General features: G+C 34.9%; 2 protein-coding genes across 3 annotated transcripts in view; one reads left to right on the top strand and one right to left on the bottom strand.

Annotated features, from left to right (window-relative positions):
• Positions 1 to 4805: 4805 nt before the first annotated feature.
• Positions 4806 to 11305, top strand: LOC138942209 (uncharacterized). Of its 2 annotated transcripts, none has more exons than XM_070312258.1 (2): positions 4806 to 5438; positions 7469 to 11305. In XM_070312258.1, the coding sequence occupies exons 1-2, from the start codon at positions 5112 to 5114 to the stop codon at positions 7700 to 7702; spliced, it is 561 nt and encodes a 186-aa protein (XP_070168359.1). In that variant the 5' UTR covers positions 4806 to 5111; the 3' UTR covers positions 7703 to 11305. The 2 variants fall into 2 exon arrangements, with proteins under 2 accessions (XP_070168359.1, XP_070168360.1); XM_070312259.1 differs by having other exon boundaries at positions 5346 to 5448; positions 7469 to 11304.
• The window catches only part of LOC138942208 (uncharacterized), a 30445-nt gene continuing 27389 nt past the window's right edge, over positions 10080 to 13135 (bottom strand). The window contains exons 7-8 of the mRNA XM_070312257.1: positions 12402 to 12678; positions 10080 to 12019 (exon numbers count right to left, since the gene is read on the bottom strand). Coding sequence (XP_070168358.1) covers positions 11642 to 12019; positions 12402 to 12678 — 655 coding nt within the window. The 3' untranslated portion in view covers positions 10080 to 11641. The remainder of the gene's footprint in view (positions 12020 to 12401; positions 12679 to 13135) is intronic.

Raw genomic sequence — 13135 nt, 5'->3', positions numbered from 1 at the left:
CAACCGTAATGAATAATATTGTATTACATATAAAGTTGCGGAAAAATACTGACGGTAAAATTACGCGATGGTCGATCATCGTGTATGGTCGGCGATTGCGACTTCCCTTTCGTCTCCACCACGGAACATCCTGCCGTTCGGCAGGACGAAGCCTGCGGTTTTTTTGACCTTTCTCTCACCACATGAAATCGTCTCGGTTTTTTGGATGCGCATGGGCCAGCGCGCGGGACGATGGAGGAGGGAGGATGGTGTACGCGGGCCCCGCGAAGGGGAGAGAACAGCTGTCCCGGGTGGTAACCGTCAGGTGGTGTCCCGCGTCAGCTCGTCAGCTGCGGGGGTGAGAGTACGAAAAAAGGGGTTGAGAGAGGACATTGAGCCTGGACGGCGGCTGGGTCGACATCGCATTTTGCAGATCACATTAATCGTAAGAATATTGACGTGTCGATATATATTCTAGGAGACGATAAATGTGAGAGGTAAATTCTTCACGAGACTAAAAGAGCGATATACCAATTTGATCGATCATGAAACTCCGTACACGTTGAACAATTTTTTTTTTTTCATAATAGATGAACCCTAGAAGGAACATGGAATTCTCTTAGGGATATTTTTTATATCTGAAAAGTCAGAGAATTCTCATGGAATTTTATTGGGATTCAGAGAATTCTTTGTAAAATTCTCTTTTCGATAATTTTGAAAATTTATTTTAGAAAATTGCACCAAAATATCATTAAAAGATTCTCTTTACCTGAAACCTTGAACAAAAATACCTGGAAGATCAGGGGATTTTCAGGAAATATTTTTACAAGATTCGAGTAGACACTGTTGTATTTAAATATTAATTTAATTATCTTGACGACTCTTAATGTAAACTTGTATCGCATTTGTCTGCACTACATATATCCCGAGGTAAGGATAATATTGTCTTTTTTTCAGAATAATAATAATCGTTTTTCCTTTCTCTTTGTCCTTTTGGTCGTACAGTTTTGTCATAGCGACAACACGTGAGTTTGATAAAGCGAGGATAATTCGCATGGAAGCGAAAACACGCGGAAGAATTATTTTTTATTATCCGACGAGGTATCTTCTTGATGAAAAACACATATCTGCGAGTTTCGTTTATAGCGACAAATCGAATTATGCATGCAAATGCGGTAGATAAAACGAAGGGGGCACAAAGTTGCGTGCCACACGCGTGCCGCACGCATATGTATTGTTGCGATTTTTCCGTCCATGAAATTTGATTACTGTTTTAATAACGATGGCGACGAGATTGCATATTTCAGCCATAAATGATGGGGATAATTCCAAGACAGGCAGATGCGCCGTCCTCTCCCTTTTCAGCATCTTTACAAATGCGCATGCGAGACGAATAAGTCTGAAAAGTAAATTCGAAAACACATAATACGATAATTTACACACCTTGAGCGCGCCGATAATCTACATTGAATATTAATCGATTGTCAGCGTAATGTTATCTTGCGTTCGTATAAAATTATAGAGAATCCAATTGAAATCTGTGTACTTGTGATAATGAACCGACATCCTTTCGCTCAATTAATAGTCTGAAGACAAAACATCAATTTTTTAAAATTTATTATTACAATATTTTAAAATAATTTTAATAATTTTAATATTAATAATTACAATATGTGATTTGTGTGTTTTAAGTTTTTAATTGATGCTCGACGAAGGCAGCAGTTTTTCTAGAAATGCGTGACTAATGAACGGCGAATCTTTATCGGAATTCTTTCGAGATTCACGAGGATCACGAGACGACTGGATTTCGAGACGAAAGGTGTTCAGCACGAGCCGCGATCGTTTCTTCCGGACAGCTGCCGCCACTTTTCGAAAATAAAGGCGGACTTTCGCCACGTGCAAGGGATCCCTATGCTCTTTTCCAATTTTAATCAATCGTCCCGACTATTTGTCTCGACAAGAGAGAAACGCGGCTCATTAGCACGATTCCCTTCTTCTCCACGATTGTGTAAAATTATGAAGCGAATCGACTTGACCTCCTCCGCACGGTTAATAGATTCCGCCGTAGCAGATGTATACTTCCGGCAGCTGTAAAAGTAATGTCGTTTACGGGTGCACGCGCCCTCGGCGAGACAATGCGCGCCGATTGGCCATTAGATCCCCGCATCTGTCGGGATTTCCAAGGATCAATTTTCCACGCCGAGATATCAATTCGACGTTAGATTTTAATCGGACAAAAGGAGAATCGGGTTCTTATATTTAATTCTATCTTTCTTCTATCTTTTTGCGACGTCCCTTTACGAAAAGAAGACGTTGCCTCTTCACGTAGATTGAATTTTCACGATCATCGAGCTTTTAACCGTTTGAGTGCGGCGAAGCGCTGTCGCGCTTCACTTGTCGTTTGCCAAAAATGCGGAGGAGCGCGATAGCGCTTCTCTTGTTTTGTACCGAGAATGCGGTAGGGCTGCTGTTGGTTAGTATAATTCTCGCATCTATTGAGACCAGTTGTATTCATATCAAGTGCAGTTGTTATTCCGCATTTCATTCCGCACTTTTAGCATATATGTAAGAAAATTCTTCAGCACTCAAACGGTTAATCATTGTCAACATTTCGCACAAATCCTTTTCCGAACATTTATTTAAAAAATTTCTGATATTTTCTTATCAACTGCACCAACCTCGGTATCTCTCTGTCTTTCTCTCCTCTTCGTTAGCAGATGGATGCGCAAGACAACGGTCGTTTATTATACGCAAGACGAAACTTCTTTTTTTAATATCTTCCATCTTCTTAATCCTCGGCATGCTGCAACCAGCTGTGCGGTGGCGCACAAACCTTTTTCCGCTGCTTCAGTTACTGAGACAATTTTTTGCACTGGTCCGACTGAACTCTTAGAGTTGCTATTAATAAATTCTACCGCATGCATGCTATTAAATTGCGACGTTAGCTAAATTACGTGCAATTAATTTTGTTTTCCGTTATTTAAAATTTTTTAATTGTTTAAAAATTTTAAATAACGGAAAATAAAATCAACAATTTAAATATTTTATATATATCTATATATACATATACAAATATAAATATACATCGCAAAATTTTATTATTATTCTTGCCAATAGATATTGATATATGTAAATATTTCGCAGTTATAAGTTCTTGTATTAAGAAAGCCTAAGATTTTCAAAAAGATTTGAAGAATGTCACTTGAAGATAATTGAAAAAGATTAATTATTAATTTTTCATATTATCATCGCCGTTTGAAAAATATACAAATTTTTTTCCGCTGCTTCAGTTACTGAGACAATGTTTTGCACGACCACTCAACCGTACTTTCGAGTTGCTATTGATAAATTTTATCGTATGCACTTTATTGAATTGCGATGTTAGCTGAGATATATACAATATATATATATATATATATATAAAATAAAATAATAATTAATATTTTGTGACGTTATATTAATACAATATATACATTAATTATTTTTGCAAATAGGTATTGATATATGTAAATATTTTGCAATGTAAATTTTTATGTTAAAATGTTAAAGTTTTCGAAAAAATTTGAAGAATACGACTTGAAAATATTTGAAAAATTATTAATTTTTCATTAATTATTATTTTTGAAATTTTATTAATTATAATTAATATCCTCTTAATAATAAAAATATAAAATTATCTTTATCATATATGTCAACAATGAGTAATATATGAAATATGACTTATCGAAGATGTTTCTCTTTCTCTCTCTCTCTCTCTCTCTCTCTCTCTCTCTCTTTCGTTTATGTTGTACACGATTTAAACATAATGACAAAATTTTCATATTTTATAACGCCACGAAGAATCAACAAAGAATTCAACAAACTGCATTTCATATTGATAAGAAAAATATAAACATTATATATTATTATATAAATATTATTATTATATTATATATATGAGAGAGATTATTATATTATATTATAATACTATTTTTTTATATTATTATTATTCTTTTGCATCTTGATTCTCAATTTATAATAATTTACATAATTTACAAATATTCATATTGTTTATACGGACTTCTTCCATGTAAATATAACGATATAAATAATTCATGCGTGAATGTAATTTTGAAATACGTGACACACAACCCGGGCTTCGTCCTTAAAAGTTACGCAATGCGGGATCTATCGCGCATCTGCATTTGTCAGTTGCTATTGGTCGGTTCACGAACGGGCCAATTCAGCCAATTTACTCGAGCGATTGCCCCGGCGCTGCTACAATAGATCGCCTACGAGGCTTGTCGCCTGGCGTTTTTCGTCATCAACGAGAACTGGGAGGCGTCGCGGAATGCCAGACGCCTCGAACTAAATACGCGTCACTTAAGACGAGAACTTTGCCCATCCGCGCGTATTATTGTCACAACTCCGTCCATAAAAAGCATCCCCCTCCTCCCGCATACACAGGGATATTAAAGCCTTGTCCACGGCATTCTTTGAAATCGCCCGTATCCTACCGATTAGGAAAAATTAATTCCTCTCGATAAAGGATAGAAGTATCTCACTCGATTACAATTATAGTTCTTTATTTATAGCGTTACGCGCATTCTCTGCAATGTCGATTATCTTTTCCTCTATATTTTTTGTACGTAAAAAAACAAAAATTAGGGATATTGTTTGAATTCTTAATATGTTAATTTTTAGTTATCTGGAATATAATTTAAAATTGAGAAAATATGACAATACAAGAAAAAATTTTTTCTTTATAAAATTTTGGTTTTATATTATCTATATTGAGATCTGATGCAATTCATAAATAATAAAGAAATGGGAATTAATTTCTCTGCAATACATCTACGATTCAGAGAGACTGTTCCTGACGTTATGTTGAAATAAACGGTTACACAATTGAGCTTGATTATATATATCTCTTCACTGAAACATGACTGTATGACGAGGAACGTACACGACACGGCTATAATAATACTGCGTAAATGCGCATAAAACGGCTCATAAAACGGCATCGATCGAAGTAGTCCAACGAGCGTCTCGCTCAATATCGGAATCTTGACGCGATATTCCTCGCCAATAAAAGCGGAAGTCGAAAACGGACCCCCGCGAGTCGTCTGATTGCACGAAAAGGGGGCGAGAGAATGAAAGAGATGGATATCCTTCGGTTGTTACCCGGCACACACACACACCCCCTCCGCCGTCCCCCTTCCAAACGGAGGTTCGCCATATGTAGGTTCTGGGCACCGAAGGCCAAAGGGGGGAAAAGTCATCCAGCTGATGGTCGACGCGTTGGTCGGGCTTCCTCAGTTACTGTTGGACCACGCGCTGGCCCGGATTGCGTCTCTACGTCTCGCTGGCCAAATCTGGCCGGAGAAATTGCCGGAATTTGGCGGGGCTCCGAGGCAACATACAGCGACTTCTTGGACTTGTTGGACCGCTGGATCGCGAGAAATCTGCGTAAGGCGGAGGTGAGCAAAGGTGAGACATGATCGCGAACGCGAAGAGCGAATAATTTACCGCTCGTTAATTAATTAAGGATACGGGAATTGGATAACGGATGTTCGAGGATAATGGATAATATAATCTTTTTTTCCCTTGTCGAAATGTAGAATTACGTTTACGGTATTGGTAAAATGTCTGGTTGCTTGAGCGAGATTATTGTGGATACAAATAATTTTATTGGATTTTATCTATTGATGAATAAATTATTTTTTTACTTGATTAATATTCATTAATCATATCTATTTCACAACCATAAGTATTATTCGTAAATATATTCACATTATTCATCTATATCAACTATCCATGTAATTAGCCATTGTAATTGATTATAATTGATCGTAAGTTAGTGAGTAGTTGAACTAAAAATTAAAGATATATATATATATATATATATATATATATATATATATATCTTTAATTTTTAATGATATAATGAATAATATAATATAATATAATAAATATATGCAATAAAATGAGAAATGACTCGATTGCGATGTGACGATTGGGTCGTGTTAGATCGCGCTGATTAAAGTGACGCAGGGGTGACGCAAAATCTGGCGATGGGGATGGGCATCCTTAGTAACAGTGTAATGCCGTTCGAGTATTGATTTCAGACACAAGGTTTAGGGTAGCGTTACATGTGTCTACAACACGTCCTGCAAACATCGGTCATACTCGATATATAAACCCTCTCTAGGATTTTCTTTTGCATGATTGGAAGCCAATCCCATACAGCACCGCAAGATTGCAATAACATTGCAGCAACATTTTTCTGCAAGATTGCAATATTGCAGAAACATTGCGAAATGTTGCTGCAACGTTGTTATGATATTGCAGCAACAGTAAAATGTCCGCGTACAGAAATATTGCAATATAATATTGCAGCAACATAGCAATATAATATATATCCAATAATGTTTTATGTGTATTTATCGACATAATATCCTTAACATATGAAAAAAATAATAAGAAATTAGGCCTATAAGAGTCAGGATCTAGCGTGTATATAGTTTTCCTGTATTATAATAATAACGAAATTATAAAATGTAAATTTTTCAGTACACATTCGACTTCCTTCAGTGACAGAAAATATCTAAGAGAAATAAGAAAAAACTCAATTTGCAATTGCGTAAATTCACAATTTCTTTGTATCCGAAATATTCAGATATCCGGATGCAAAAAGATTGTGGTGAATTTACGCATACAACGAGTTTTTTCACATCTCTCTTGTCTTTATATAATCTCAAAATTTATTTATTAAGATCTGAAGTATCTTGCATATTAGAAAATTATTATCAAATTTTTGATTTTATATAAGAATGGAAACTATTAAAAGAATTCTTATTGTTAATCCAATGTCTCAGTCCCCTGTATTGGGGTTACATCATACGACTTAAACTAACAAAAATAGTTATTATATTTTTTTAATCTTACTTGCCGCTCTTTGTAAACTTTATATAATCATCGTGACTAAAAATTAAATGCGAAATAGATAGAACCTCATGCGCTGCATAGCGGTAAACAAATGAACTAGCGATTATTGAATACTTTTTTTGTAATATTTTCGGAATGTTGCTGTAACATTACTAAAGTTATATTGTAAAATAATGTCTTTGCAATATTTCTGCAACATTAAACTGCAATATGCGATATTACAATGTTGCAGCAATGTTGTTGCAAGCTTCAGTGCTGTATGGGATATGGTATAATTAGAATGCACGGCGTATAAAATAATCCTTTATCAATTTGTTCTCTTTTCGTAAGATATCTGCAACGTTGTCTACCGTTTCTAATAATCAATAAATTTATTATTTTCGATTATAAATTATCAAAAATTAATTGTTTAATATTTATTTAAAAAAATTAATTTTAAAAAATTTAGCAATTTTTCTGAGATTTCTTGGTATTATAATAAACCGACGGAGCCGTAATTTTCCACGATCACGGAGAGTCCCAACAAAGCAATAATCGAATCATTCGATCGCGGGCTTTCCAGATGATACCGGATACAGAGGCGGTGTGCCAAACTTCCGAGGCTGCGGTTGATAATGGCGGCGATATGTACGAGAAGATCAAGGACCGAGCGGAAAAGGAAATGGCATCGGTCACCGCCTGGAAGCGATATCAGCGGCTGGTGACCGCGATGGAATCCCGGGGCGGCGAGTTCAACCGGAAGTCCTTGATCGAGGCGATCTTCCGCGGCAGCGATCTCGTCTATGCCGATCATTGATCGGCGGATCAATCGGATCTCTCGTGCAATCCCGTCGATTGACACCAACGTGCCAGTATGAAATCGCAGTGACGTAAAACTTACGTGGTCGCAAAGATCGAAAAAAAACGCGACGCTCTTTAAATCTTCTCATGTTCGAGCATCTGAATACTTTTACGAGTGTACGAAAATAATATTTACATTGATCCTTTATAGAATGAAATGTAATAATAGATTATAGGAAATTATTTTATAAATCTCTATAAAGGATTAATAGTTGCTAAACTCATTAGAAGATAGCGATTCATGCAGTCAATTGTCGTTCAATGATTAATATTCATTAAGGGCCCAAAAAAGATCTACTCTAGCAATATTAAAAATTGATTATTCTTGGAAGTTTTTGAAGAATATTAGAAATTGATCTTTTTGCTGTTTTGCACATAATTTTTATCGATATTATTTAAACAGTATGTCAGTATTTTTAAAACATGGATATTTAGCTCTTTTTTGTTCAATATACGAGTATTTATCATTATATTCAGTAATTGTTTGAATAAAAAAATTCAATCTAGTTTTATTTTATTAGTAAGATATATTTTTTTGGAATACTGAATCTAATTTCATTAGAAAAAAAATTGAAAAATAACAAGGTAATTTCATTTTAATATTAGATATTTTGCTGAATTTTTTTCATTTTTCGAGGGAGACAGAAAAATATTAAATATTAATTTTTTAAATTCTAATTAGATTCAGTATCCCCCAAAAAAGTGTTCTTTTTTATTTAAAAAAAAGTTGAAGTTATTCGAGCTATTAGTTTTGAAAATATCCATCATACCAACTTTGAGAAAACAGTGTTTTGAGAAAAACTTTACAGTTTTGCAGGTTCATTTTAAGATCCGCGCGCTAAATCCTATTCAAAGTCTTATAATTAAAATTTGAAACATATTCTTCATACTTTTAGAAAATATAAAAAAAGAGAAATCGATTTTTTTGACTCTTTAAAGTAGATTGGGCTCTTAATTAAATTTTTAACCGTAAGTCCACGTATGAGAGTAGGACGTAAAAGCGTAGTTTAACACGGGTAAAATGTGGCTGTGTATCATAGTTTGATGTCGCGAGCGCACTATTTATAGATTTTTAGTGTGAGAAGAATTTATTGGTTCCGGGAAGCGAATGCTTACATGTAAAACGAGTATCATTACATATATAGGGTGAAGAAGAAACGCAGCCAAGTCTTCGTAAAACACTTATATGCGTTCTAATTAACGTCTAAATCTAAATTGTATTAACAAGTCAAGCAAGTTATTATGATCTGTATCTGATATATTTTTGAGTAGAAATGAAACTGAATCACTTTATAATGAGAGCGAATATATGTATATATGTATGTACAGGGTGTCACTTAAAATTCGCCCATTAAGTATATAGCGTTATTCCTTACCAAAAAATCAGTCGAAAAGTCCTGAATCATTTTTTTTCTATAACGCTTAATAAAGGAGTTATTATTGAGTAAAGTCAGGCCAATCAACGCCGATCTTTTAGCCGGGCGCGCGGCTCATTCACGTGCTAAATCGGCGCTGATTGGCCTGACTTTACTCAATAATTACTTCTTTATTAAATGTTATAGAAAAAAATGATTCAGGACTTTTCGATTCATTTTTTGATAAGGAATAATGCTATATACTTAGTAGGCGGTTTTTAAGTGATACTCTGTATATAGACATAATGACGAAGACGAAAAATAGCGTGAGTGCCCTCGAGACGTGAGTCTTTCAAAATTTAAAAAACACTAAAGATCTTCGCGAGCGTCCACTTTTCGAAAAAAAGTATTTCCAGCGCCTGATTACTTATGCGACTGACAATTCGCGAATTTGAGTTAACACGAGCGACCCGCGACCGCGTTTCTACGCCACTGGCTAACGCAATCGTTAGATAGAGATATGATCAACAATGCCAAACCGTATATTACTAGTCAATGTGTGGATAATAAATCGCAGATAGAGTAAGATAGATTGTTTAATTAGGCAATTATGGCAACGACGACGATTACGGCGTCTCTATCACGCGACAGATGACGGAGGGCATGCCTGTAATCTACTCATATAAGCTGATACGATGCTCATTGGCTATGCTCGATTTTGCCAGTAACACTCGTTACGTGTATAAAAAAGAAAACGATACGCGAGAGACCAAAGTTAATTAATTATGTAAACGTAAAACGATTACATTGTCGTCAATCAAGATTAGAGATTGAGACGTAATTGAACGATATGTAGATACACAAGTATCTACTTATCTTTTAAAGTCTACGAATAAGAAACAAATTGAATAAATTTAATAGAGCAAATTATATACATATTTATCTCAAATTTCAGCGTTATATTCTGTTACCGATCATTATGATAAGCTTGAATTTTTCTTGTCACACATCTTCAAACGAAGATATTAGATTTCGGGGATGGAGCAGAAACTTGAGATATCAAATTCTTTAATACTTTGCCAATTTTTTTTTAAGCCCTGCCATGTCAAATGAGATGAAGAGGCAAGTTGCTGAACCTTTTCTTACGCATAAACCCAAAAGTAAAATATATTTGCAATTAATTTATACACAATCCGATTGTCGTTTTTGCGCGACGCTCATATAATTGTATACACATAATCGCTACATTAAATATTACGATACAAATATACAAAATATGTACAAGTAACATTCATATAATCGAGAAACAAATTCGCTACGTATTTTACAGCAGCCTTTATACAAAAATAAGCACGTAACGCTGTGCGCGCGCGTCTACGATAATTACATTTACATTCGTCCGTAAATCATCGATGACAGTTTGGAATGAAGTCGCGAGACAGGAAATGCGACGCGTTTAGAAAAACATGTTTACGTATAAGATTGAAATTTCATATTGCAGGAACGAGGAAAAGACAGTTTTTCTTGATAATATTGTATGTGCTGGATATTAATAATTGATATTAATCATTTTCTTCTATTACATTAAGGGCCCAGTCTACTCTAACAGAATGAAAAGTTAACAATTTTTAAAAATATCTTTTTGAAAATATTAGAAGTCGATTTTTTCGGCGTTTTACATATGTTTTCATTGATTGGTGTTTAAACAACACGTCAGTATTTTTAAATCTTGGATGTTTAGATTTTTTTTTTTTGTCCATGCACGGTGACATGGCCCCTCATGTAATTGTCTTAAATGAAAAACTCGGTCTAGTTTTATTTCCTAAGATATTTTTGGAATACTAAATCTGTTTTCAATAGAGAAAGTTAAAAAGTAATAAAGTAGTGTCATTTTGAAATTAGATATTTCAATTTTGCTGAAATTCATTCATTTTTTAAATGTTAGAAAAATAATAATTATTAATTTTTAAAATTCTAATTAGGTTCAGTATCCGCCGAAAGTGTTCCGTTTTATTTAAAAAAAAAAAAAAAAAAAAAAAGTTATTCTCCTCAGTTTTGTGTTTCGAGAAAAAGGACAGGTTAAAAGTTTTGCAAGTCCATTTGAAGACTCGCGCGCTATCCTATTCTTAAAATATCGTTTTGCGAATTTTTCAATAAAACTTGAAAGATATATTCTTCAGACATCGCTCTTTCAGAAAATGTAAAAAAAAAAAAAAAAAAAAAAAAAAAAATTCGATCTTTTTTTTGGCTCTCTAAAATAAACCAAATCCTTAGTATTCATATATGAATTATTTTTTCTATTATATTAATGAATTAAGGTTGTCATATGAGTCTAAATATTTGAATTCAATTCTTTAGAATTCTATTATATTGTGACATTTTTAAAATCGCACATACGCACGCACAACGAAAGTACTCTCTGCTCTGGATAAGGATGATAACCCTTACCGCTCGCAGTAAAAGGAATTTCGATGATTTACGAACGTGTCGCTGCTATATCACAAACGATACAGTCTTTCTAAACGTATTGTACATAGTTCTCATATGAATTCGGTGACAAAAATCTTCTTGAAGTCCGGCGCCGAGCCGCCGATATCGTGTTTGCATATATCGCCGTTGTCGAGATAGCTCACGTCCGTGTTCTTCAGGATACTCTTCAGGCTGTCCATCGAGAGATTCGGCAGCTTCTTGACGGCGGTCAGTTTATCCAAGTCGTTCATCGAGTAACCGAACCCGATCTTTTTAGCTTTCAGCTGATAGGACTGTATGCTGGGTTTTGTGTCGATCAGTCTCGCGTTGCCACCGCGCTTCTTGCATTCCTCGCGATCCTCCGCGCCGTTCTCTATGATACGCGGCGTGAAAGATCGCATGTTGACCTTTACCTCCCCGCTGGCACGCTTCGAGGGCAGCAGCTCCACCTGCAAACCAGGACGTTCTCACGATTCTTGCGAGATTACGTAAGTAACGCGCGCCTTTATCGTCGCGAAAAGGCCGACGAAACGCTATGTCAGCGATGAGCATTTTTCTCAATCTCGTCGATGCATTTTCTCGCATCGTGAAAGTGCCTCCGGCTCACTTTGTATCCTCTCGCATTTAACATTAGAACGAACCATAAACTGATGATTATATTTCGATCGCTATTGGCGATTGATTATTTTTCTCTCAGAAACTAAGATATAAAAACAGACAAGTCGCGCAGAATAAATAATGATATCATAGTTAATTAATTTTTAAACTGCTAAAAACATCGTTGAAAATTTACAGAGAAAGTCTGGGGATTCAGTCAAATACAAAAATTACCTTGGTTCCCTTACGTTGGAAATATTCGAAATCATCATTGGCGACTGTGGTGACGGAACAACAGCTCCTGCTCCTGCTTCTGCAGGAGCTCATAGTGTCAAAGTCACCGTTCTCTAGATCACAACTCTCGTCGTCGGAGCTGTCGTATCCATCGCAACGTCCCTTACTGTCTCGTCTCTGGAAGAGATTCTGATGAAGATTCTGTTGAAGATCCTCCTTGGCGTGATCAGCCTTCTTTAAATTATAGGTCCTCGTGTCGAGCATGGGTCGGTAATATCTAAAAAAGTGTAAGATTTTATAAAAAAGAATCATTTCTTTCAAAAATCTGAATGTCTTTCAAATTTTATTGAAAATTTCAGCAAAATTGACGGAGTTATAACACTTTGAATAGGATGGCTTTTTACGTTGAAGTGAGCCTGATATAAAATAGGTCTTGAAATGGGAAAACTTTAAACGCGTTTTTCTCGAAAGACTGTTTTCAAAGTTGACGTGACGGATATCTTAAAATTTAATGAATCAAATATCTCAATACTTTTTTTTACATAAAAGGGGACACTTCTTTGATAATGAATCTAAATAAAATTAAAAAAAATTGATAATTAATATTATTCTAATTTTTACAAAATAAATAAATTTCAGCGAAAATAAAAATCTAATTTTAAAATGACACCATTATGTGATTTTTTAATTTTATCTAACGTAATCAAATTCAGTATCCTATTAATATCCTACAG

This window comes from Polyergus mexicanus, unplaced genomic scaffold (assembly GCF_030449975.1).
Source record: "Polyergus mexicanus isolate NDT 795.1 unplaced genomic scaffold, iyPolMexi1.0 SCAF_22, whole genome shotgun sequence".
Classification (NCBI taxonomy): domain Eukaryota; kingdom Metazoa; phylum Arthropoda; class Insecta; order Hymenoptera; family Formicidae; genus Polyergus; species Polyergus mexicanus.
The sequence above is the reverse complement of the archived record's forward strand: the minus strand, read 5'-3'. Positions and strand labels throughout refer to the sequence as shown.

Excerpts from the sequence above, each read along its gene's own strand:
- LOC138942209 (XM_070312258.1), top strand. The coding sequence starts at position 5,112 with ATGAAAGAGATGGATATCCTTCGGTTGTTACCCGGCACACACACACAC. Across the intron at positions 5,439-7,468 it reads GAAATCTGCGTAAGGCGGAG|ATGATACCGGATACAGAGGC; the intron begins GTGAGCAAAGGT and ends CGGGCTTTCCAG.